Source organism: Mandrillus leucophaeus, unplaced genomic scaffold (assembly GCF_000951045.1).
Source record: "Mandrillus leucophaeus isolate KB7577 unplaced genomic scaffold, Mleu.le_1.0 Scaffold599, whole genome shotgun sequence".
Taxonomy (NCBI): Eukaryota; Metazoa; Chordata; class Mammalia; order Primates; family Cercopithecidae; genus Mandrillus; species Mandrillus leucophaeus.
In genome coordinates, this window is record NW_012106463.1 from 474,390 (window position 1) to 501,386 (window position 26,997).

A 26,997-nucleotide genomic window follows, 5' to 3' on the forward strand; every position below is an offset into this window, starting at 1 on the left:
CCTATGTGAAAAGTATGGAGGAAAAAACATGGGTTTTGGAATGAGGCAGGCTTGTACAGAAAGCCTTCATTTTCTAGCTATGTGGCCCCAAAAAAGTTGTTTAATATTTTCAAGTTCAGTTTCCTAGTATTACTAGCTCATAGGTTATTATGAGGATTAAAAGAGAAAAATACGTATAAAGTGCCTAGTGCAGTTTAGAACCTAAAAGGCATTCAATTTAAAAAAAACTGGAATGAATATCAATACATGTACGTATGTAAGTGGAATGAAACAATAAATGTGAAAGTAGTTGTCAGTAAGAGAGTGCCAAATAAGCATTAACATTATTGTTACTATACTCTTTGTTTGGAAATTAAGTCTCTTAATTTGTTATACTTATACTCTTTGAAAATTAAGAGACATAATTTCCAAACACACACAGATTTAAAGATTAAAGGGACAAGACCTGGCATTTCTTCAGATTACCTTCCTTGTGTTATTGAGTTCTGAAGTCTAAAATGTTTATTTCAATAGATAAAATCATGTATAAGAATAGCCATTAACAGCTTAAAAAAATTCTTGCCTATTTTATCTGATTCGATGTTTCACAATAATCTTATGAGTTAGATAGTGTATTATTACCCTCATTGTACAAATACATACATTGTAGTTCTTACAGGTAGAATGACTTGCCCACACTCCTGCAGCTGTTAATTAGCAGAAACAGGACTAGAATCCAGGTCCTCTCACATGTTACTCAGTGTTCTTTTTGTAAACTCACAGTTAGAATATTTGCTAAATATGCTGAGTGTAAGTGAATCTTCTGATGGTGAGGTGTAAATCTTCCTCACTGAATTTTGGAATACTGGATCTCTACAGGAGCATATTCTCATTTTGAGTAAGGATGCCTTTTTCGGGACCTGAAAGTTTTCATGCCAAGTTAGTGGTATCCGTATAGAAGATAGAATTAAATCATTTCCAGCATGTGAATATGAATACCCCTTGGCTGGATTTTTGGAAGTCGTGAGATGAGGGGAAAAAGCCAACAAGAAGATAAATTATAGAGTTGACCTTGAAATGGCCCTCCTAGAATTCACTCTGAAATTGTTTGGAAAGCATTTGTTTGCTGTCCTGAGTATCATGAGAGACAGAGATGACTGAGTCACAGGCCCTGCTTTTATGGAACTCGACTCAGCAAAGCATATTTCTTAGATCATGAGCTAGAAATGGGCTGAAATAATAGTACCTGTGTTTGAACAGCACTCTTGTCCAGATGATATTGGATAGAAATGGTCTTTTTACCAGAAAAGCTCCAGAATAAAAGCTGTGGGGCTAAAAAGTGACTGACTTAAAAAAAATTCCATAGATAGCTTGGAAATTTTTTCCAAACTCAAATGCATATGCACGTGCATTGTACACACCAGACATCCAGTATGAGCTTGATTCTGCACTCATTTCTTCTGTCCTGCCTATGTGAGGTGTACACACACACGTGCTATGAACTGCTTATACAAGCCCTTAAGCAAGTGGATCACACTAACATTTGTTACAGCAGATGAAACCTATCTATCATCAAACAATTGCCCTCTTTTTGTCTAAAACTGGAAAATCTTATTCAAAGTATTCATGTTACAGTAAAATGCAAGATATCATGGAAAATAAGTGAGTTTAATATTGAAATTTTTCCCTCTGTGTTGCATGGAATACACTGGAAGTAAATATTTATTCTCACTTTTTTTGAAGCTTTGTAGTTATGCGAAAACCAGTCCCACACATATCGCCTCACTGTCGTGAATAGAGGGAGCTGATCGCAGTGGGTGTTCGAGCTGGGGGTGGGGAATGGGTTGTCATTCTCTTGGTAAATAACTGAGGCAGCCTAATGAGAAGAATGCTTCATTAACCAGCCAGCAACTGGGGGACTGGAGAGGACGGTGAATTCCTTCCGCCCCCTCTTTCCTGCAGTGGACATATGAACACACAGATACAGATATCACTAAAGTACACATGCAGCCTCACAGATTTTTTTTTTTTTTTCCTGCGGGCCAGAAACAACTGTGTTGTATTAGCACAGCAACTGTAATGGGTAGCCTGGACAAACATCTCTGCCTCCTCCCCACTGCTCACCCCCTTCCTCCCCATAATTTCCCCACAGAAGAAGCAGCATTGTGCACCAGTTGTACATAACAGGCAGAGCAAATACCTTCCCCCAATATGTATACAATTGGAGTCTAGGAACCTTAGTCTGTGAGGAGGTGGGTAGACAGAACCCAGATAGACTGGAGTGCTGGGGTTTTCTCCAAGGGCTAAAAGAACCGAGCACAACTTGGTTGCCCTGGTTCTGTGTTCTATGTATATTATTGTATAGTTTAAAAAATAGCAAATGTGCACCCCTTCCTTGTTCAGAGAATGCAGTTTTCTACAGGGGAGGGTATAGTAGTAGTACTTTTTAGGAGTCTGACCTCACAAGCCTCTAATAATGCATCCTGTGTATGCAGATATCCTGTCTAGTCTCAACTCCCCTGCCCTCTTTGGGGATCAGGATACGGTGATGAAAGCCATCCAGGAGGCGCGGAAGATGCGAGAGCAGATCCAGCGGGAACAACAGCAGCAACAGCCACATGGTGTTGATGGGAAACTGTCCTCCATAAATAATATGGGGCTGAACAACTGCAGGAATGAAAAGGTAAAACTGCTTCCTTGTGTCGCTGGATCTGCTAGACTCGTTGGCTCACTCTCATGTGGTTCTTTCCAGGCTCCCAGGTATCAACCTGCAGCCATGGATTTGGGCTTCCAGCTTGAGGGCTGTCTTGTACTTTACTAAAATCTGTCATGTAGTATCTGTAAGCATTATTGCTGATTAACAAATATGCCCTTTCCCACCCAGTGTAAGTTGCCTCCCAGGCACCCAACCTACCTGCCTATTGGTGTGTTTTTCTGTCACATTCTGAAATAGATGTATCTTAAAATAAAGGAGATGTATGATGTTATTAGAATAAAAATAGAGCACCAGAATATTAAAAAAGGAAGACACATATGTGTTTACAATGAAGACTAATATGTTACCGTGACTCACCATTAAATGTAATACTAAACTTCCTGACAACCAGGACAAAAAATGAAGCAAAACAAAGCAATTTGCAAATTGCATTCATTTGGTTTTTGATCCAGCAAATTATTTATTGTTTGTTCTATGATGGACTCTGTTCTAGGCGCTGGAGATGCAGCAGTGAGCAAATCTGACAAAGATACCTGCTTTCCTAGAGCTCATATTCTAACAGGAGAGCACAGACAATGAAGAAATAAACAATTAAATAGAAAATATAATGGCAGGAAGTCAATAAATGCCATGAGAAAAAATAGAAGAAGCAAGTTAAAGGAATAGGGTGTTATAGGGTTGGTATGTTACATGGAGTGGTAAAGACTCTCTGAGGAAGTGACATTGACATCTGAATGAAGCAACAGTCCAGGCCATATGAAAGGCAGGAGCAGGGGCATTCCAGGCACTGGGAATGATGAACGTGGAGGCCCTTGGAGGATCAGATCAGCACCAAGGAGGCCCAGTGTGGCAAGAATGGCACAAGAGACAGCACAGCAGGGGATCATAAAGTAAAAGTGATAGGGTGGGCAGAGCTTATTAGACCTGGTAGACCCTGGAAAGGCTTTTCATTTTATTCTGAGTGTGATGGGAATCCCTAGACTGATTTTGTCCAGGACATTGACTTGATCTGATTTACGTATAAAAGATCATTCTGCCTACTGTGGAAGATTGGACTATATAGGAGGTTAAGAATGGAAACAGGGAGACTGGTTGTGAGGCTATTAGTAGACTGAGTGAAAATTTCTGATTATCTGATAGAAGGGTACTAATCTGATCATGGGGGCTCTACTCTCATAACTTCATCTAAACTTAATTACCTCCCAAAGACCCACCTCCAGTGACCATCACATTGGAGATTGGGGATTCAAGATAATGAATTTTGAGGGGACACAAGAGTTCTCTCCATGGTACCCTATATTGTTGAATTTGTATTGTCTGTTGAAGTTCAAACTTAGACACTATTAACTTCAAGTTCTACAGATTAATTTTAAGTATTTCTCATTGACTTTTTAAATTCATTTGGGAGGGAAAAGTCTGAAGTTTAAAAGGATAAAACTTTATTTTGCTTTGGAACACATGGGAGAGGGATGAGAGATGAGGTCAAGATAGATACATAGATGATTGATTGATTGATTGATTGATAGATAAATTTGAACTTGACCTAAAACATATCACACTGAATATAACTGAGTCCCAGAAGGTAAGCTGCAATATTGTTTCTACAGAACCAGAAAACCCTGGTTTCCAAGTTGAAGGGAGCTGTTTTCTCAGTAGACAACCTTACTGGGGTTGAATTTGGAGCACTGGAAAAGTTCATTATTAGAGATGTTGTGTTCATGAGCTCTCCTTAACATGGTCTCTCTCCCTCCTGCATAATGTCACTGTTTTACACATATATTTTGTGATTCTTGTAGGCTTTGTTTAGTATCTACAATCAGTATCTATGATTGCTTGCTAGATTAGTTTAAGTTAGAAGAATAAATGAAGGACAGCACTAATGGATTCCTATGATGGTAGCTTTGGCTTTCTCATAATTAAAATATCAGTCTTAATTTTATGGGGTTCCATGGGGCACTACTTTTTCTTCTGAGCATCAGATTTTCTTCTGAGCCAAAGAGGGTAAATATTAATATATAATGTGCAATTAAACTGGAAAATGAATTGTGACAAATTCAGTTTAACTCTCTTCAAAATTATTCATGTTAGAACCATCCGTTTCCTTAAATATAAGATCTTTCCATTAGATTTATGAATTTATTCTTTGTAGGCCACAATACAGTTGTAGGTAATTTTTTGTGGTGCTGTTGACATAAAACCTTATAATTTATTAAGCGTACCTCTTCTTTCTCTCATTTGGACACTCTTTGCAGAAGAATGTGGCACAGATTTGGGTTTCCTGGGAAATAGGTCTTGAGATGAAGATCAGCATGCAGGTTTATTAGGGAGTGCTTTTAGGATTGCTAAGGGAAGGGAGAAGACAAAAGCCTGTACCGCATAGTGAGACCCCATTTCCAGAAAATAAACAAGTTTTAATTTTTTTTTTAAACCCAGGACTGTGCAGAGGGAGAGGTTGTGTTCTGGTGCCGTCTCAACTAGGGCCTCTAGCAACCTCATAGGAAGTTTCCTGGCTGCTACGGCCATTCAGAATTGTCCTAAGTTGGGGTGAGAGTGTGAGCTTTTATATACCTGCATCAACCAGTCATTGGATAATTGATGCTATGGGAAGAGGACATGACCTTGAGTGAGGTGACTCTCTCCAGCTAGGGCAGTGCTGAAGAGGGCCAACAGCTAAGGGCTAGCTACTAACAGCATTTCCAGCAGCTGAGGGAATAAATCTTCCAGTACTGAAGGGGGATTGGGGCTGCACAACACTGTCCACTATAGCTTGTTACATTTAGTAATGTTAGATGTATACAAGACAGTCTTTGTGTATATCATAAATGTGGGCCAACACTTACTAACAGACATAAAGATACTTATATCTTTATAGTACATATAGAATCATATATGTGTCCATATGGCTACACGTTTGCTCATGATAGGTCTCATTGTATTGGGTAAATTCCTATTTTGGCACTTTAAAATGAAACATTGTTGACTTGATCGGCCAGAACGGCACCAATGGAGTTGTTCTGGTTGGCTGTGTCACGGGGTATTTAGGCTCTGTTAAATATATACATTGTAGGGACAATAGACTGTAACGGCACCTTAGGAGCTGTTCTGCTCCATCATTTCAACATAACTTCCGTGCATGAATTGTCAGTGTCCTGCCAGCGGATGTCTAAGTAAGTTACCGCCCTGGGTTATAGCTTTCCACACCAAGAACACCAGCCATCCTCACCTCTGTCTGAGTACCAGTGCAATTAGATCATACTATAGCCTAATTGCTTACCAAATTTTGTTGTTTTGACATCTCTAAGATAGAGAGTATTTTAGTCATGACAATACATAGCAGAATTTTAATTAGGCTGCTTCTAAGTCTCCTCAGAGCTAAGCTAGGGCATCTGGCAAGAAGACAGGCAAGGCAGGGTGGGCCTTTTTAATGAAGGGGTAGATGTTAAAGTATGTTCTGTAACTCTCTGACCTTTTTGATGTTTGAATGCTGACTCAGTGAAAGCATTGGTTGGAATGCTTTCCTGCATAGGTATTATGTAAGCCAGTAGACTGATTACCTACTGATCACAACTGCTCATGAAAAGTCAGATTACACACCTGTACACATGTGTCCCAAGCTGCTATTCACTTCCTCATCTGGGAATCACTTGAGAAAAATGCTTGACCTCATCAGGTGTCAAAGTGAGCTACAGTGGACACTATTATCACACTTTACTTGCCTCTGAAGTATATGGGTAGAATTAAAACTGTAGAGTAAAAGAATTGGAGGGAGCATTACATTTGATCAAGTGCAATCACTTTAATAGGCAGATGGGAAAGCTGAAACCTAGAGAAATAAAAGGACTTACCCACAGTCATAGTGTATTTGTGGCAGGACAGAAATTAAATCTCAGCTTTCCTAATTCCTAGTTAATTATATTTCCACTTATAGAACAGTACCAGATTCATTTATTAATTTCCTATGATATCTTACATTTTACACTGGCAATCTCAAAGCTTTGATGAAATAAAGCAGGGAATAAATAAACAAAAACAGCAAAACAGAAGAGCATTTAGCTCCCTGCCTTCTCTATACTTGTCACCTTCTGTCTGGGTAGGGCATTCTTTCCTGCCATGGTGTCCGTTGCTGCTGGCACTGGAAACAGAAGGTTGAATGATGCTGGTATAGACAAAGAAACAAAAGAGGTGGCTAGACCAGGAGCAGTCATAGAAAGACAAACTACATGTAGATTACAAAGAGCATGGATTTTAGAGTTTGTTAATCCTGGGTCTCAGTTCTCCCTGTGCTATTTTCTAACTGTGTTACTTAAGTAATTTACTTAACCTCTCTGAGTCTCAATGATCATTTCTATAAAATGGAGATAATTATCCTTTTCTTGAAGAGATATTTTGAAGAAACATATGTACAGCATATAGTTTGCACAGAAGATGCTCAATTAATATCAGATTCTTTCTCACTTTCAGATGGCAGGCAGCTTGTCAAATCTGCTGTTTAGTTTTTAAATTTTATTTTCTTTGATACTCTCCACTGGTGAATGAGTCAACCTATTGGTCTTTGGATTCAAAATTTCTTGAAGGAGAAAAAAAGGATAGTAAGATGCTAACAGGCAGCTTCTTACAAAGTCAGGATATGCATATTTCTTTTTCGTTTTTGGAGTGACTTGTATAAACTGGCTACCTGCTAGGATCTGGCTAAAGCCAACATGATAATACTTAACTCTGATTATGTTAGTGTGCTAGGGAGCTTTTGTTCCTACTTATTTAATGTATTCTTTAATGTATTTCCACAAAAGCAGAATTTTAATCGATAATTTTTTGGAAAAGCTTGACCTGATTCTTGATAGCTATTTACATTTCTCATACCCAAATAATATTTTTCAGTGAATTAAATAGGAAAAAAAATAATCCAATCATTGGGGCACATTGTAAACTTGTTCCCATTTATTTAAAAAGCCATTGTTCATTTTTTGAAAGTGTAGATTCTTGCATTTCACCCATATGTTTCACAAATATCAGAATAGCACATCAGTATTACACTGATGTAATACTGCCCCCTTTTATTGGAAAAGAAAAACATACTGGACATCTTCTGCTTCGCATTGTCAATTATCATAGCTCCTTGTTATTCATACAATTGATTCAGGTATTCGTTGTTGCATGACAGGATAAATTTAGTCAGAGGATCAATATAGCTGTACAGCAGTAAACGAAAGGGGCTTGTGAGAAAATTATTTAGCAAAGTGTGTTGGGAATGAATGAGCTCCTTCTATAGCTCGCAGACTAGTGAGGTTTGGTTGTTTTCAAAGGCGCACATAGTCCTAATTAATCAGGATTGTCATTTTTGTGAGCAGTTGACTAACATGTTTGTGTTGCTTTTCTATGTCAACCTATTCTCAAGACAACAACTTGTACTATGAAGAATGTGAGGCACATTAGAGATTTTTGCAGTAAGGGAAGAAATTCTAATTGTAATTCTCCTCATTTGCAAAGCAGAGCAGTAGTCACTGTTTAAAAAACATTTGTGTACTACTCTTTCTTTATGTCACGACAAGGAATATTTTTATACTGCTTTCTATGCTCCAAATATATTATTACATATATATTCGCTCTTGAACCTTTCCAAATTCAGGGATGTCGGTATTACTGTCCTTGTTTCACAGATGAAGAAACTAAGACCAGCTCTGGATCACTTTACTCCAGCATTTCCTTTCCATCATCTCATTTGTTCCGTACATCTCTGTGAGATTGATAGCGCAATTTTACTTAAAATCTAAAACAAGACACACATCTGAGTTTCAAACATCAATTTAATGAAGTGAATGCTAAAATTATGAGCTAAAGAAGTCTATCTAGATATATGTGCTTCATACGTATTTCTTTGAAATGAATAGCCATATTTATACTTGCGATAGTATTTTTTTAAAAGAACATACACAGATCAAAAGTGCTATAAAATTAGAGAAAAGCAAGGTAAGGTTTATTAATGTTGGATTTTACATTTGAACTAATAACATTGGGCAACTATGAAGTTCTGTATGTAAGCTCCTGGCTGAATGTAATCATTAAGTTCTTTTTCTTTCTGTTGTCAGGGCTACTTGATTGGTTGCCTAGCTACTAGCTTAAGGCCAAACTCATAAAAAACAACAACAAACTTGTTTGCCTCCTTTCTTCTCTGTACTTTAAACAGAAAAAAATGGTGAGAATTTATATATAAGTGTATAAGTTCGGAATACTTCCTAGGGATAGGCGTGGGTGTAGGAATAAATATAAAGCCTTGAGTTTTATTTATACATGTTTTAGTCAAAAGGCCACATCTAGTTAATGTATCTCTCAATGAAAGGGCTAAAATTTGATATATACAGTTAATAATATTGCATACATTCTGTGAAAGAGTTGTTGATTTTGTTATGTATGGAGCAAACTTACTAATTATGAGGATTTCATAGACCTAACCTCCCACTATGGCAGGTAGTTTTTAATCCTTAATCCTTCTAGATCTAATCTCTTCTAGATGTAATCTCTTAATCCTTCCAGACCAGCTGTTCTCAACTTTTTTGGTCTCAGGGACCTTTTATAGTCTTAAAAATTATCAAAGACCCTAAAGAGTTTTGATTTATGTGGGACTTAGCAACCAATATTTGTCTTATTAAATATTAAAACTAAAACATTAAAAAATATTTATTTTAAGATAACAATAACGAATCAATTAGATAGTAATATAAATAACATTTTTGAGTATTAACTATATTTTCAAAGTAAAAAAATAGAAGAATGGCTTTGCTTTACATTTTAATGAATCTCTTTAATGTCTGATTTATTAGAAGACTGCTTGATTCTGGTATCTGCTTTTACATCCAAATTGTCTCGTTGTCATGTAGTTTCTAGAAATCTCTATCGTACATTCAAGAGAGAATAAGAATGAAAAAGGCAAACAATATCTTAGAGTTATTATGGAAATAGTTTTGATCTAGTTGACCCTCTAAAATGGTCTTTGAGATTGCCAAGGTGATTCTTTGAATATATGCTATTCTAGATCATGTAATACATATATCTACATTATGTGTCTTAACTGTATTCACCTTAACCTTAATAACAGTTTTCACTGATCAAACACAGTAAATGTTTAGAATTGACCAATGGCTTTATTCTATTTGAATTAAGGAGCAAAACGGTACAGTTGTACTCTTTGTGTTTATACGTTGCCTTGATGTAAAAAGAATTTTGGCTGGTTTGCAGTGATGTGTGCAGTAAAACAACATAGAAACTAAATAGAGAGGAGATTGTGGGAAAGAAAAATTAAGGATAGGAAAATAAAGTAAGTAGGTAAAGCTGAGATAAGTGAAGTGCACGAAAATTCTTGTCATACATATTTACCTAATTGCCAAAGGAGGACCACAGACTTGATTGTGAGCTTCCTGGTAACCAGGCAAAAAGGAAATGTATTACAACAGCCACAGTATGCTACAACATAAACAGCTTCTCAGAAGAAACATAGGTGCTCTCCTCTGGGTCCTCACAAAAGCTTGAGACATACCTAAGAATGTACCTATAACATTCCTATTCAGTTTGAGAACTCAGTAATTTTGCAGGGCTATTTCTTAACAGACCTTTTGTTTATCTTTTAGATGCATTTTTACCTACAGTTATTTGCCTTAGTTTAGGTAATGTGACTGACATTGCATACTTTTTTGCAGCATTTTATTCCATGGACACACTTTTTTAAAAATTTCATTCCATTTGTATTAAGTACTTAGTATATATAAAGCATAGTATTAGACATGTGAAGTGGAAAGATAACCAGGGTTCAGTACTGGCTTTATCACTATTATGCTAATATCTCAGAACCTAAGTTTCCTAATCTATAAAAATATCAGGATTTGAGAATTAAATAACTCAATATTCAACCTTCTAATAAAATATCATTTATACCAATTGGGCATTTAATAAATGCTTACTCCCTTCCTCCCTCTTTCCCAGTCTTCTTCTTTTCCTCTCTCTCCCACCTTTCCACCTTCCCTTCTTTTCTTCTTTCCTTCCTACTTTCCCATCCATTTAATTAAGGTTGTTAATAAGAGCAAAGGCTTTGGAGTTAGACAGCCCTAATGTCTCCATCTGAGAAATGCTATTAATTTGCATAGTTTCTATGATAAGGGTTTGTTGTGATGATCCAATAAAGTACAATCATCCCTCAATACTCTTGGAGAATTGGTCCAGGACCCCACCTCCCCACCCTGCAGATCCCGAAATTCCTGGATGCTCAAGACTCTTATATAAAATGGCATAGTATTTGCATATAACCTAGGCACATCCTCCCATATTCTTTAAATCATCTCTAGATTACTTATAATACCTAACACAACATAAATGCTATGTCAATAGTTGTTGTACTCTTTTTATTTCTATTATTTGTATTGTATTGTTATTTTTAATTTAAATTTCTTTTAATATCTTCCTTCCAAAATTGGTTGACCTCTCAGATATGGAGCCCATGGATATGAAAGGCCAACTATAATCAACATAAGTGATGTCATTCAGAACCTGACACATAATTCGTAGAAAAGCAGGCTGAAAGAGATGGTTGTCGTGGCTAGCTTAAGTTTTATCCTTTTAGATAATTGCAAACCATTGTAGGTGTTTGTGGATGGGGCACATTTAATCTAAACTACATTTTAAGAAGAATGTGATGGTGGCAGTTTAAATAAAGAATGGGCGAGACCTTTAGAGAGGTGTGCAAGAGTGAAGAGAGCATGTGTTTTGGAGTCAGAGTGACCAGGGCTTCAGATTCTGCTTCCACAGCTCACAGGTCTGTGACTTCCTTGAGCCTTGATGTCCTTATCTGCGATTAATAACACTTAGTTCCCTTGGTTATTACAGGTTGTATCAAAAAACTATGAAACCATAAGCCAGGTACCTAGGATTATGTATTTAAAAATCCATTTTCTTCTCTTGTAGGATTCCCAAGACCAGTTCTGTAGGAGGAACTCCATTTGAAATTTCTTTAAATTGGCCTTGGTCTCTTTTGCACTCCTGCCCTTCCTTAGCTTAGAAGCTGTCCTGTTGTTGTGGAAACAGGGCTTTCCCAGTGGAAAGACAACCAGTATGCAGAGGAAAGATGTATCACAAGTATAGTGTCAGGTGACTTAATGCTATGTCACCCCACATAAAGAAATTAATTTCCGAAGAAGTCCTAACCTCCAAATTAAATCAGATCCATCTAGGTGGCCTTTAGAATCCACTTGTTGTAGTAAACATTTTTTAAATATCTGAGTTGCAGAACAAAATCAAAGCACATGTTGTCAGGGATTTTTTAGTTATTTTTAAAGAGCACATTAAAGAAAATATATATAGTTATGATTATCATCACAACAAATAGTAAGTTTGAAGTCATTTGATTGTGGGAAAAATTTTAAATATAAAATTGAGACTATTTAAGTGACAAATATATTTTTAAAAGTCTGCTACATTTAAAGTTGGGTTCAGTTTAAAATGCAACTTTAGAATGGCTGAGTAGATTCTAAACTGTTTTCCTAAGTTTTCACAAAGCTCCTCAAGACAGTACAAGCTGCCTCCTAAGTCTAACAAAGAATCTGTCTGAATTCTGATTTTTAGATTCCTCAGAGAAGCACAAGTGATGACTTGAAAACACACTATGTTGTTTTACTGTGTGCATGCCTTTAGGAAACTGGGTCCACCTGGATTTTTCTGAGCTGGGAGGAGTGTGCCCTGCTTAAAAGCTATCTGAACCTTCTGCAGACTTTGTCATTCCATTTCTTGGATGTTGGTTTTGGTATATCCTGAAGATTTTCCTCAGAGATCTTTGCCCTTGGGAATTAGGGATCTAATGTGTGCTCTGTCCAAAAATCTCTTAATCTATTTCTATTCTTACAGAATCATAACTTGCCCACATTACCTCTAGTCCAGTGATGACAGATCTTTTCCCTTTAGAGATATGAAATATGAACTTCTTTGTTTTTATAGTAGTATAGTAAAAATTCATATATTCAGCACTCTCAACAGAAAGACCATTAGTCAGCACTTCTTCATCACACTATAAGAAGAGTTGAATCAGAGCTAAAAGAGCCCTTAGAGATCATTTAGTACAGCCCCTCATTTTATAGATGAAGAAACAGAGAAGTGAAGTGATTGCCCAAATCCAGCCACAGGGTGTTACTGTGACTGGGACCAGTCCCCTGTCTCTCTGGCGCTCAGTCCTGTGTGCTTTGCAGATTCTGCTCTAATGTTCACGGTCCTAAGATGCTTATAGTGGTGACTCTAAGGCATCATATGGTCTCAAAGTGCTAAATTCAGTCTTAGTGCAGCTTATGTTGTTCTATACTATCATCCTTGTTTATAGTGATACCAAGTATGGAATATATTGTATATGATAGCTTCACTAAACAGAGTGTAGGTTAAATAGAACATTACACTTCCTAGACATGCCTGGCACATAGTAGGCATTCAGTATAATATTAATTGATTTAAGTTGATGCCAGTAACACAATTTTCTATAACTACATTTTGTATAAATGTTTAGTTCCCTAAAGATCAATTTTTAAAAAATAGATTTCATTAAGTGTTCTTAGTAATAGATGAGGTGAATAATACTTTAACTTTTTCTTTTCCTAAGAGGCTTTCTTTGCTTGTGGCAGTTTTAAGAACATAATAATAACAATCACTAAAATGTCAGTGTTTTAAATTGTTTGCAAAGTATTTTCACACATTTATTAATTAAAGTTAATTCTAGCAAACATCCTAAGAAGTGGAATTTTTATTATTCCTCTTCTACAGGTGAGTATGAGGTTCAAAGAGCTCAAATCATTTGCCTACATTCACAGAGGTAATATTAAACTTGAGAGACTTCAAAGTTTTTTGTTTTGAATCCCATATTCTGTCTGCAATGACAGACGGACTTCACCTCCTTCCCCCAAACCTATCCCTGCTCTTGTGTCCTGATGTGCCTTGAAAAGAAGGTCACAGAAGGTCACACATTATATACGGCTGTACATGAGTTTGTGTGTGCATGTGACTGCACTATGTGTGTAACTCTGTGAGTGTTCATGTGAGTGAACTCTGAATGTTCATGTCTTTCTCATTGTGGGTATAAATCTATATGTGAGTCTGTCTCTGTGTCTGTTCCTTGTCTGTGTATGTACATTTATGTGTGCCTGTTTTTCCATAGGTCTGTTTATATCTATAGCAGTGCTGTGTGTCTGTCTGACTATGCATCTATAATGTGTCTGTGTATTTGTCAGTATCTCTTTGTGTCTGTGTGTCTATCTCAGTGTGCACCTGTCTGCATTCGTACGTCTGTAGGTATGTCTGAGTCCATGTCTATGTCTGTCTCTGAATCTGTATGTCTGTCTGTGTCAGTTGACCTGGGCGTATATGTGAGACGGTCTGTATGACAGTGTATGTGTGTTGTCTGCATAAGTCTTCATGTATGTGTTCTGCCTTCTCTTTATGGTGTTGGGTATTACTATACTTGATTATTTTCATTTTCAGCTGATTGGCCTAGGGCTGTGAATAGAGAGTGTATGGGAAAACTTTGCACATGGATGTACTTTATATATTCTTTACATCGCTAGTTCCCTCTCAGCATTGTCTTAAATCTGGTTGTCAAAAATGTGCCATTGGGAGCAGTCTGACAGAAGTTTACTTTTAGCTAAGATCCAGTTTGCAATCTTTGACATTTGCAACTAAGATTAGAATTTCCCAAAGTGCTGTCCTCCCACTATGGATGGAAATGCTTGATTTTATTTTTAGTGCAACCCTGATTTGCCCTTTATATCTTTTTATAAATAATGTCAACAGCATTGGTTCTGAAATAACACAAAGGGTGTCTTGTAAAATGCATTACGCAATGGCCTTAGTTCTCATATCTTCTGGGCTGTGGCAGTCCCCTGTAGTTCTCAGCAAAGGAGATCCTTTAAATTGTTATCTTCCCATATTGAGAGTCAATATATTTTTTTAAGAAGAGAAACCATAAATTTGGGGTCCTCTTGCCTATGTTGAGATTAAAATATCAACATTTAAATTAATACCCATTTTCTTATCTGTAAAATGGGGGCAAGAAGACAAACCTCATCTCTAGATCAAAGAAACATTTTAGTGAGCTCTTATATTTACAAAATCGCATTGGTTTCTCAAGTCCTTTCTATTCTTCTAAGAATATGAGTTCTCTGATTCTTTTAATTTTTTTTTTTTTTTTTGAGACACAGCTTCACTCTTGTTGCCCAGGCTAAAATGCAATGGCATGGTCTCGGCTCACCACAACCTCCACCTCCTGGGTTCAAGCGATTCTCCTGTCTCAGCCTCCCCAGTAGTTGGGATTACAGGCACCTGCCACCACCCTTGGCTAATTTTTTGTATCTTTAGTAGAGATGGGATTTCACCATATTGGCCAGGCTGGTCTCAAACTCCTGACCTCAGGTAATGCACCTGCCTCAGCCTCCTAAATTGCTGGGATTACAGGCATGAGCACCTGACCGAGTTTTCTGATCTTAATAACACTCCTTCAAGGGAGGTTGGCAGCAAGTTTAGCCTTTCTGATTCCAGACCACCAATTTGATTGCCATGAAATGATTTCTCCAGGTCTAGGCAAACATCAGGAATGAAACAAAGAACAGGAGCCTTTGAAATCAGTCATGTCTAAATCCAAATCTCAGCTTCTCAGCCTAATTAATGATCAACAACATGTGTATTACTAGGTATGCCACCTAGGGCCTATTGCTTACTTTTCTGAGTCTACGTTTACTCACTTGGAAGGTGGAAATGACGAATATAATGTATAAGCTTGTGGAAAATATTAAATTAGATAATATATGTGAAGTAAGGTAGATGCAAATAAATATTCTTCTGGTTCCCTTATTGTTGTTTGCAACCACATGACATCACAGGGTGTTAGGTAGGAAGTGCTGACCATTTGATGTATGGGTTCAGGTGTTAGGTGCTAGGGATTCAGGTAAATATCGACTGGTCTCTTTCTGACCTACAGGAGACTGTAGTCTGGTAGTCTGATTTGGAAGATAAGACAGATCCATAAAAGGGAACCAGACAATAGAGGGTCTGTGTGCCAAACGAGTGAAATGTGTTGTAAGGCTAATTAAGCTAATGAAGATAAAAGGAGGCTGTCCTGATCAATCCCTGGGTGGAAAAAAGGTTCTGTAGTAGAGGAGAGACTTGAAATGCCCTCAAAGGAAGGACAGGCAGGCTACATAGGGAGGAGTGTCTAGGCAGGGTCCTGGCATGAGTATGGATGGGGCATGTGTCTCTGCATATGGGGAATAATGGCCGGAGGATGGCTCAATCAGGAGAGAAGTGGACTCTGAGTTAGAGAGCGGCAGGATTCAGATGATGGAAACCTTGAATGCCTGGCTAAGAAAGTAAACCCAGAGGCTGTATGTATGATTGTATGTGTGTGAGAAAGAAAGAGAGAGAATAAAGAATAATGATGGTAGTGGTGGCTGAGGTAAATGGAGTGTATTTCTCCACATAGATAAACTTGGAGACAGTCAACCTGTTACACAATTATAGAAGCAACTAATAAGTTGCTCCCACTCTTCTCTGTGGAAGAAACCTCAGGATGATATAGGATTGTAAATCTACATGAAAATGTGAAATAATTAACATAATTATAGGCATTTTTGACTGATGAATTTTTTTTATATAAAACTCACATTTGGTGTTCAGAGAAATCCTGTGAGGTAAAGATTATTGGTATCTTTTATTAGCCCCCATTATAGACTAACAAATCGAACAAAACCCTGAAAATTCATGCAGGTAACTCTAGGTTCAAATACCAGCTCTTCTCTATATAAATTATATACTTTTTACTGCACCACATTGTTACCATTATTGGTAACTTCAAGGAAGAGCCCATGTCTTACACTTTGCTCTTCCCCTAACACTGAGCCTAAAATGCTCATTGATTGTGTGCTTGTGACTAGAGCCCAGACTTTGGAAGAAGTAGTTCCTCTTATGGAGATGAAAATTTATTTTCATCTGTCTGCCCTTTTGAATGTGTCTGGCCTTCCTCAGACAGAGGAAATTCATATTATAGGAGGGTTGCCTCTTAAAAGGCCCTAGAATACTAAAGTCTCTTTCACTGTCTCAAGTTGCTGGGCTCACTGCCACTTCCTCATCTGTCTTCTATTCTGGAGGTTGTGGATGCATCGCCCTCAGTCCACACTTCTTTGTCTCTGCCTCCTGGTATGTGTGAGAATAGATTTCTCTCCTTTCCTTTCTCCCTCCCTAACCTCCTTCCTACCCTCTCTCTCCATTCCTGCTCCTCCGTTGCCCTTCCCTGTTCCCCTTCTTCCTCTTATTTTTCTACCCTCCCTCTCTCCTTGCTTCATTTCTCACTGCAATCTTAACAGCCTACTGCAGTTAGGGTGCAGTCTCTGACCACTGATAATTTTTCTGCAAGTTCTTATAGTTACAGGAGGCAGCTGCTGCCTCTGCATTCTTCTATGTCAGGGCTCTAGTGTGTAATACCTGCATATCTACCTACCCTACTCCTGCGTCCTTGGTAGCAGCACAGTTAACAGGAGCTCTTGAGTGTGCATCTTCAATGATAAGTCCTCTAAAGCTGCATAAGAATTAACCATATATGCACAGCCGAGGGGGGCTGAGAGATGAACAGTACACATTTATTCAGAATCGAATGCTGATTTCATTTATTTAAATGGCTATGCAGTGGAGTATTGGATTTGAATAGCTTCCGAAGGTTAAATTTATAAAATAAATACCAACTTACAAAGCTTTGGAAGCCAACATGGATGCTGATCTTCCTGATTTCATGTACCTAAAACTCAGTAAAGTTTAACAAATTAAGCTATGTGAATCAGTAGAATTTAGTCTCGATGTTAAAGCTGGAGATCTGTCTTCTAGGCCTACATCTGACTATCTGTGTCATCTTGGGCAAGTCTCTAAATCTTACCAAGTCTCAGTATATTCTGTAAAATTAGGATGATTGTGCCTTACAAATGAGATAATATGCAGGAAAAGACTTTACAATTTGTAAGCTGTCAATGGCCACAAAGTCTGAGCATTGACCATATTTATTGCGTGAGGAGGAAGGGAACTGAGTCTGATTGCTGCCCAGAAGGGAAGCTTTATGCTGTGTGCCTCCTGGCCTCCTGTTTCATTGGAATGAGGTAGACTCAAAGCTGCCTTAGGCTGATAGCATAAATAAGTAGCATGTCATCACTTTTTTTTTCCATAAATAAAACAATTTTTGTTTATCATCTTTGTGGGTGGTGGTGGGAAGGAGAGGATGTAGAAAGGAAGTGAAGTCTATTTCAAGCAAATCAGGTCGGTTGTACCAAATATCTCTGGCTGAAAGAATTAGCTGAGGACTGAGGATTAGCTAAATGTAGATGGATTTACTGATCAGCACGATATGATGAGATCAAAACACTGTGAGTTAGTGAATTTCATGTGGTTTTGTACAAACTGGTTTTCCAGAATCATTTCCTCAAGTTTGTACAATTTTAAAAGGTAACATAATGAGATAGAAATTGTCTATAGTTGATATTTGAGGCAGTATTAAGTATTGATTTACCTTCAAATAGAAACCATACTAAAGAAGAGTAAAGTTTGCAGTCAAATCAACTTACGCAGAAGGCAAACTATGTAACTGTTTAGAACAATAGACAATGAATTTTTAGAATTTTGTATTATTTTCAATTGAAAAACTATAATTGTCAATGAATTTTAAAATAATTGAAAGTACAAGTATGAGTGCTGCAAACATATTAATCTTCAAGGGAAGACTAATATTTCAAACCTAAGAGTTCCTAAATAGATCATATTTACATTAAGACTTTATTTCGTTTAAGCGGTCTAATAATCCAGCCCTTCATGTCACGTTGCCAGTTAGAGAACACAATGTACAACCTGAAGCTTATATAAATGATATTTTAATATTCAGATCCTGAAGCAGTCGAGATGTTTGGCTCTCTACAAGCAATTTTTTTTGCTAATCCTTTGGTCATCACCTCAGTTATACAAAACTAAAATTTTGATCATAATGCAAATTCAAATATGAGTTTTATTTAATCAGTGAAAAGCAGATTTACTCCTTTCCTAGGTTATACACTTCTTTTTGTCAAATATATGCAGCAGAGTTAAATAAGAGCTATATTATAAAAACTTTTGTAGCTTTTATAATTGTTATACTCATGACCTTCTCTTAAGTTGTTATTTGGTCTGAAAATGCCATTAAAAATTTTAGAGATTTAAAAACTGTTAATTATAACATTCACTTGGGAAGTTATTTGTTCTATGAATAACTGCCTTTTTCCTTGAGACCATTCAAATCCATTTTAGTTTATTCTCGTTAGACAATCTGGTTTTTTGTTTGTTTGTTTGTGTTTGTTTGTTTTTGTTTTTGTTTTTTTTTTTTTATTGAGACAGAGTCTTGCTCTGTCACCCAGGCTAGAGTGCAGTGGCAAGATCTCTGCTCACTGTAACCTCTGCCTTCCATGTTCAAGTGATTCTCCTGCCTCAGCCTCCTGAGTACCTGAGATTACAGGAGCCCACCACCGCGTCTGGCTAATTTTTGTATGTTTAGTAGAGACGGGGTTTCACCATCTTGGCCAGGCTGGTCTCGAACTCCTGACCTCGTGATTCACCCGCCTCAGCCTCCCAAAGTGCTGAGATAACAGGCATGAGCCACCGCGCCTGGACCTTATTAGACAATCTTTAGGACTGAAGGAACTATCTCTCTGTCTCACATCTTGCTCAGGCTAATTTTCCAAGTTTCTCCTTATCCGGGCAGGAGTGCTGTTATTCAAGCTGTAGGAATAAACATGTGCTTGTTTATTGAGCCCATGTCCTAGAGCCCTTGGAGTGTTTTTATTTCACTTAGAGATTTTAACCTGTGATCTAAGCATCATTTCTAATTCAGCAGCAAGGAGTGTTTACATTGAAGCACTTGCTTTTAGACCAGGAATTCAGAGTCCACATTTTAAAATACCTTACGATTTAGTTTTTGAGAAATAAAATTGGTGCAGTCTCTATCCTTGCTGGTATGATCTACAATGTGCTGCATTTCAGTTTCTGATTTCTGATTGTGAAGATGACAAGCCTTGTGTTTTCCTAATATAATGACAACAAACAAAAAGCTCTACCCAAAATATGCATTACACTGTAAATATTTCAAGTTTGTGCCAATTAAGGTCAGTTGTGAAGGACAGGTGATTTTTATTCTATTTACTTATTTCTTTTCACTATTGTGGAAACAGTGGAAGGGAATAAAAGCACTCGCACCCATCCGCTCTGTTCTCTGGCTCTCTGATGACAAACGGCTGATATGTGGAGAGCACATACCTCATTTACATCACATGCATAATGTACTCTATCTGGGATATTAGCTTCTCGGTCTTGCAGTGTTGCCTAACACACACAGTGATCAGCACATTTTTTGAGACTGCAATAATCAGAGGAATGTAACAGTGATGTGGGAACAAGAGGAAATAACATGGAATAATAATGTACCCATCATTGTTCTGTTGTCATCCCTCCTAGCCAGTTTGGTTTCCCTTAGAGCCTAACAAATGCTTCATGAATTCAATGGAATAAAACATGGAACTGGGTGCAAAATTAATACATCTATTCCCGAGCTCCATATTCATAGAAAAAAGGAAAATATTGACTACATAGGGAACAGACTTGCCCTGAAAGCTTTGTGAATCTATGCATATGCTTATGTAATCTTCAAACAAGTTGTGCAGCCTTTTACAAATGCGTCTAGCCTCATTTAATCTCAAGTAAGTCTTTGGATACCACAAAGGAAAAAAAACAGAAAAAAAAGTCAGATGTAGGAAATAAAGTAAATCTTCAAAACTATGCAAAATTTAAGTTCCCAATAAAATATTGTCTGCCACATTAATTAGCAGACTGTGTACAAAATTTATTTTTAGCATGCTAACCTCTTCATGGTTTTCACACATTGACTCAAATAATGTCAGAGCAGTTTTCACTCATATTGTTCAAGATTTTATCAAGAGTTCAGTCCTGCAAGTATTTTACGAAGTAGTTGCATGTTCCTGTTCTATAACTGTTTGCGGTGTTCCCAAATAAGTCTTACACATGAGTTCAATAAATAATTAGAAGCCCAGATGTTTGAAACAGATATAGCAGATACACTGTAGCTGTGTTTAAAATACAGCTCCTTTCCCTTTGTCCTCCCATCAACTTCACAGCATTGCACTCTGCCATTTTCAGTTGTCTTCTAATTAAACCTAGATGTGCGGCGAGCATGTACATGTTCCCACACGTGCCCCTCTCTCATATGCAGCACGTGGAGGCATCCTGTGTTATTGTTGCTGACTTGAGACATTCCAGGAAGGAATTCTACTTCTTCAAACTGAACCGTAACATTCTTTGTCCCTTAAGCTCACCTCCTGATAAGGAAATTGCTTATATTGAGACATGACTTACTGCTTCACATAGCAAAGAACTAAAAATTGGGTTTAAATTCCTGTCTTGAACTGAGCCTGACTCATTTCTGTGTCCCTCTATAGTACGACTAAAGCAGGCTCTTGTTCCATGTTTGATAAGTAAAGTAAAAAATATTAGGTATCAGTAAAAACTAAGAACATTCTTAAATTTGGTTTTAAAATATAGCTGCCTGATTTTCAGGACCTGAAAGAAATGTGAAGGAAATTTATTTTTATTTACTATAGCTTTAGCTTATTAAATTTAACATTTTTGTTAATATAGGCTTCTCCTTCCCTATGCAGTTTTTTATCTTATAACTAAAAATGATGATTTCTAACTTATATATCTTAGTTTTTCCCTCTTTGAATAATTATACTAATTACTGCAAATGCTGTGACATTATCAGAGAAAAGTTGTTTTTTTTTAAATTGTCTTTTTTAAGAGATAGGAGAGTATTATCGCTACATTTGGGAATTCTTAATTTGTATCTTATTTAGTCTGGTGTGCAATGTGACACCAGTTAATTGTATGTTATTTTGTGGTAACTACATGTTAACTCTGTTGGAAGTAATGGTAATTATACTGTAATTGATATCAGTTCTCCCACATCTTTGGAAAACCATACAATTAACACATATCCCCACAGTTGGACACTATCTTTTGTCTTTTGTAATGGTGCCATATTGGAGTACTGTTTTGAAAAGCGTTTCTAAATATTTTCTTCTTCTTTTAAACTTATTTTAAAAATTTCAATTTCACAATGCTTTTTTTTAATTTGTATGAAATGAAAACAGTTTCTAAATTTTAATTTTATTTAATCTTAAGAAAAGCTTCTTCCACAATGAGACATAGTCCTGGATTATTTTTATTTTTTATTTGAATACTCATTTGTGACATCATTTGACCTTATTTAGTGCTTCTTTTTTCCTAGAAGGAGGATAACAGTAGAATATACAAAATCTTGACATTAAGGAGTTAATCAGTTTTCTTCTGAAGAAAGTCCCTCTTCCTAGCAGCAGTCTTTGCATTTATGTTACTTTACTTGCAGACAAAAAGAGATGTATTCTGGGCTAGTGCCACCATAATGAGTCTCAAACTAGGGACACAGAGGAATCTTTAAGCCACATTCTGATGAAAATATGTTCCCTTTGATTTTCCCTGCATCCTTTCTTTGCCTTCCTTTGCCTTTGTGTCCCTTCCCTTCTCTTGCTTTTGACTATGGTGGCCACGGAATTTCAGAAGTAGCCAACAGATGCTTTTTGGCTAAGTGTGACCATGCTTTGGTAGGCTTGTTTGAAAAAAATGCATTGTTTTTAGTGCTTTTCTTGAGATGAATAATTCCTCAGAATTTTTTTAGGACATGGTAAAGTGATTTTATCAATGCGTGCTGCAGTGTAGATCTTAGAGAGAAAGAAAGTCAAATATCATAGAATCATCAGATTTCAGAACTGGAAGAAACTATGGAGATAAGTTAACTTAACTCCCTCATTTTGCAGATGAATCATACAGGGACTAGCATAGTTTGTAGAGTAAGAGTAGCTCAGTGGAAGGAGCAGGAGACTGAGAGTCTGGAGCTAAGAGGCATGTTCTGGATCTGTCACCAGCCAGCTTCAGGACTGTGGTAAGTGTCCAGACCTCTTTGGTCCCATTGCTCTTTGAATGAAGAGGCCTTTACATTTCCTTCTGGTACTAAAACTTTCTCATGCTTCCTATTTTTCTTTTTAAAATATGTGTCATTTTTGCAGCATACATATTTTTTTAAATTATAGGAAAAGCTCTTAGGAATACAATATGCTTATATATCTCATAAATTAAAACAAATACATGGTAGCAATACCTTACGTTTTTCCACTTTTTGTGTTTATGTTTCTGAGGGAAAAATCTTCAAACTTATCAGTTTTCCAGCTAAAATTGAAATGGAAGCTATATTTCTGAAGAAAATATTTATTCTTGGTTCATATAGCTTTGATGTTTTCAACTGGAATAAACTGCACCTGTGTTTCACAATATAATACTAAATAATACTAAAAAGTACACATTATAAATTAAACAGGCACCTCAAATCAAGTACGTAGCTTTTGAACTAATAGAATTCCCAAGATACCTTTTTGGACAAAGACATTTGCTTAGCTGGTCATTCATTTTATTGTGACACTCTTTGTTCATGTGGTACATTTTAGAATAACAGTATCTTGGTGGTGGTTTAGGTGGAGATAGAATTCTCCACTTTTTACACCATGTGTTCAGTTTTAATAAGAGTTTGTGTAATTTTACAGTGGGACCTTTTGTGAACTTTTTACTGAAACAAATGGTTAATCAGAGAATATGCAGGAACAAATCCGCATCATGCCTCTGTACACGAATAAAAAGTTGAAACCACATATAAGTAGGAGTTAGGCTGCCACACAACTGGATTTACTTAAATCTGAACGCTTTATAACTCTACTTTGGAGTTGCAAACTTATAAATAACCTTGCAATTGGTTAAAACCATATTAAAACCATATGATTGAGAAAGAAAGCATTTGGTTAAAGGGGTTCAGTTAGCACTATAATCCGGATGAAACTAATTTAATTCAGTGGCTCCCAAGCCTGAAAGGGTCTCATATCTTCAGAGTTAATGCTACTGTATCATTTATCATCTGATGGTCAGTGACAAGCGTCTACATGTGTGTTACAGGAGATGTCTAGGATGCTGTCCTTGCCAGGGGTGTGGAGATAGAACTCGCTTAGTTTGGTGTACTCTTCAAATCCTGAGGGAAACTTGTCATACATCATTGGAGAATGTTTTTGAAAGGTCCATAAAACGTCTCCATAAGAAGCTCTTCAGACATTAGTTCATTTCAGCAGGCATGTGCTGCATGCTTCTCTGCTTGCAGCGCACAGTTCTTGCTGGGCATAGAGCAGGTCGTGAGACACTTTCCCTCCCTCAAAATGCTTATGGTCCAGTAGCATATATCAGCATTCTTAGAGTTTATCTCAACAGCTTATAGCAGTCTTTATTGATTCTGTTTCTTATCTCAAGTGTAAATCTTCCTGTTTTTGAAAACTTTTGTCAAGTACTTCCTTCCCTTTAAAGGATAACTTATTCTTTTGAAGAATCATAGATAAATATATAGATGGATGGGCAAGGCTGTCAACAGATAGAACTGCTACTGGATCCTAAAGACAGAAGTTTCTAGATACTTGTTTCTGAGGCTAATAGGACCTTATCTCTAAAATATGCTACTTTATTATTTGATAATTTTGGAAAGCAACTAGCACCTTTCATGGCATAAGAGGTAGAAGCCGCCATTGTATTAGTTGGCTAGGGTTGCCATAATAAACTACCAGAGACTGCAGACTTAAACCACAGAAATTCATTTTCTCACAGTACTGGAGGCTGGAAGTCCAAGATCAAGGTATTAGCAGATTCATTTCTTCTGAGGCCTCTCTCTTTGGCTTGTAGCTAGAGGCTGTCTTGATGTGTCCTCACATGCTCTTTCCTCTGTGTGCACACATTTCTGGTGTCCTTTCTTGTGTCCAGATGTACCCTTCATACAAGTACACCAGTCGAGTTGGATTAGGACCCACCATTAGAACCTCATTTTAACTTAACCACTGCTTTAAAGGCCCCATCTCCAAATACAGTCACATTCTGAGGTACTAGGGGTACCTATGAATTATGGGGAAACACAATTCAGCCCCTAACAACCATCTTTACTCAGCTTGGATATTTCCAAATCTTGTGACGTTATCTCATTGTGATTACAGTGCCTAAGGTTCTCCCTTGACCAATGTCTTTGTTTGCTTGGCTTTACCAGGATTATCTTCCCTAGGAATGCTCTTGTTTCTCAGGAGGAATTAAACTGAAATTAATATAATTCTGTTGTAACAGTTTATTCTATTGCCCTTTCGTAAGAGATTGGCCTTTTTAATTAATTCAAAGAATGAGTTGCTAATGGTGAATTGCTAAGCAATGTAAGAGATGTGTCAGGATATTTTTTGTGGAGATGGTTCAGATTTTAGGGAAAATTCTTCTTGGAGAGTCCTTTCTAGTAATAATAATAAGGCAGATTTTCTGTATCACAGCTCTGGGCCAACCCTGACCAGGAGATCACTCTGTTGTTTAACTGACTTACACACCTTCCTTTGTATTTATCTGTCTTTAGTTATTTATATTTCACTGCTCTAAATAGGATCTGAAAATAGTTGTATTTTATTTAAAAGTAAAATTAAAATGAAAGAAGAAAGAGAAGCAATTTTACCAACATTACCAAGATTTAACAACCAGAGAGCCTAGTATGTGCAACATTGTGGAAGGTACTTATGTTATAGAGATAATAAGACATGGATACTGTACCTTGAGGAGCAAGTTGAGGAGACCTGTAAACAGACATAGAAACCAATAATTGCAATATATTTTTTTATAAATGTGGTGACAAAACAAAAGATGGGGTGTTAGAGGAAAGGGGATGATAGATTCTTCCCAGGGCTGGTGGAAGTAAGTCAACAAAGGATTTTGTCCAGAGCAGATGTTTTAATTAGGCTTAGAAAGGACTAATTATGATGTCATCTGGAAGGGAAGACATCATAATTAGAAAGAAAAAGTGGTATTCAGAAATATGTAGGGTTATGGAATATCATAGCTAGTTCAGGGAGCTCCAAGAAATTCCATTTTATTGTAACAGAGAGTATAAACTAGAGTGAATAAGACATGAAGCTGATGAGGGAGCAGGAGCCAGATCATAAAAAGACATACATACTTTGCAGAGAAGTTTGGTTCTTACCATACAAGTGAAGGAAGACTTGAGTGCTTAAAAGTAGTGAATAATTATCCAGCTCCTACATGGTTACTAAAGTTGAGATTTAAATTTACTTCTGAGTTACTTAGCATCCAAGATAAAATGGAAAGCATTGGCTGGGCGCAGTGGCTCACGCCTGTAATCCCAGCACTTTGGGAGGCTGAGGCAGGCAGATAACCTGAGGTCAGGAGTTCAAGACCAGCCTGGCCAACTTGGTGAAACCCCGACTCTGCTAAAAATACAAAAAAAATAGCCAGGTGTAGTGGTGTGCACCTGTAACCCCAGCTACTTGGGACGCTGAGGTAGGAGAATCGCTTGAACCTGGGAGGCAGAGGTTGCAGTGAGGCAAAATCATGCCACTGCACTCCAGCCTGGGCAATAGAGTGAGACTCTGTAGATAGAAAGAAAGAAGGAAGGAAGGAAGGAAGGAAGAAAGGAAGGAAGGAAGGAAGGAAGGAAGGAAGGAAGGGAGGGAGGGAGGGAGGGAGGGAGGAAGGGAAAGCAAAACATCTTTGGTTATGTATTGTTCTATTGTTGATATAGGAGAAAGGATATTGACCTTTGGATAAGGGCACTGTCTTCACTGTTGTTTAGTTTTGAGATACTTAGCAAACACTAAATAATATCTTTAACAGAAGTGGATATTTTATGAGTTGCTGTATTTTTGCAAAGCACTCACATGTATAATCTCTCATTTAATCATTAAGCCCTTACAGCATGAGCATTGTCTATTCCATCTCACAAATATGGGAACAGGCTCAAAGAGAACACATGGTAATTGTAGAGCTATTATTCAAAATTCACCTCAGTACAAATACCTATCTAAATTTTGATTAAATGACTTAACCCATATAAAAATTAGTTTTGAACCTCACCTTCTTCTGGTTGATAACAATAGTATTTTCTTTGTAGTATTGGTATGAGATTAAAGGAAGTACTCAATGGAAAGGGCTCTGCACATTGTAGATGATCAGTGTGTGGCATTCTTCCCTGCTTCTACATCAATAGATCTATTTATGCTGTGATGGCAAACACAATTGGAAAACAGCAGTTAGTCCTTAACTAATTCTTAAGTGCT

At 37.2% G+C, this 26,997-nt stretch overlaps 1 protein-coding gene across 5 annotated transcripts in view; it reads left to right on the forward strand.

Moving 5' to 3' along the window:
- SOX6 (SRY (sex determining region Y)-box 6) overlaps positions 1-26,997 on the forward strand; it is a 532,017-nt gene that overhangs the window by 450,797 nt on the left and 54,223 nt on the right. For all 5 annotated transcript variants that reach the window (XM_011999550.1, XM_011999552.1, XM_011999551.1 and 2 more), the window contains one exon: positions 2,475-2,662. In XM_011999550.1, the coding sequence (XP_011854940.1) occupies positions 2,475-2,662 (188 nt within the window). The remainder of the gene's footprint in view (positions 1-2,474; positions 2,663-26,997) is intronic.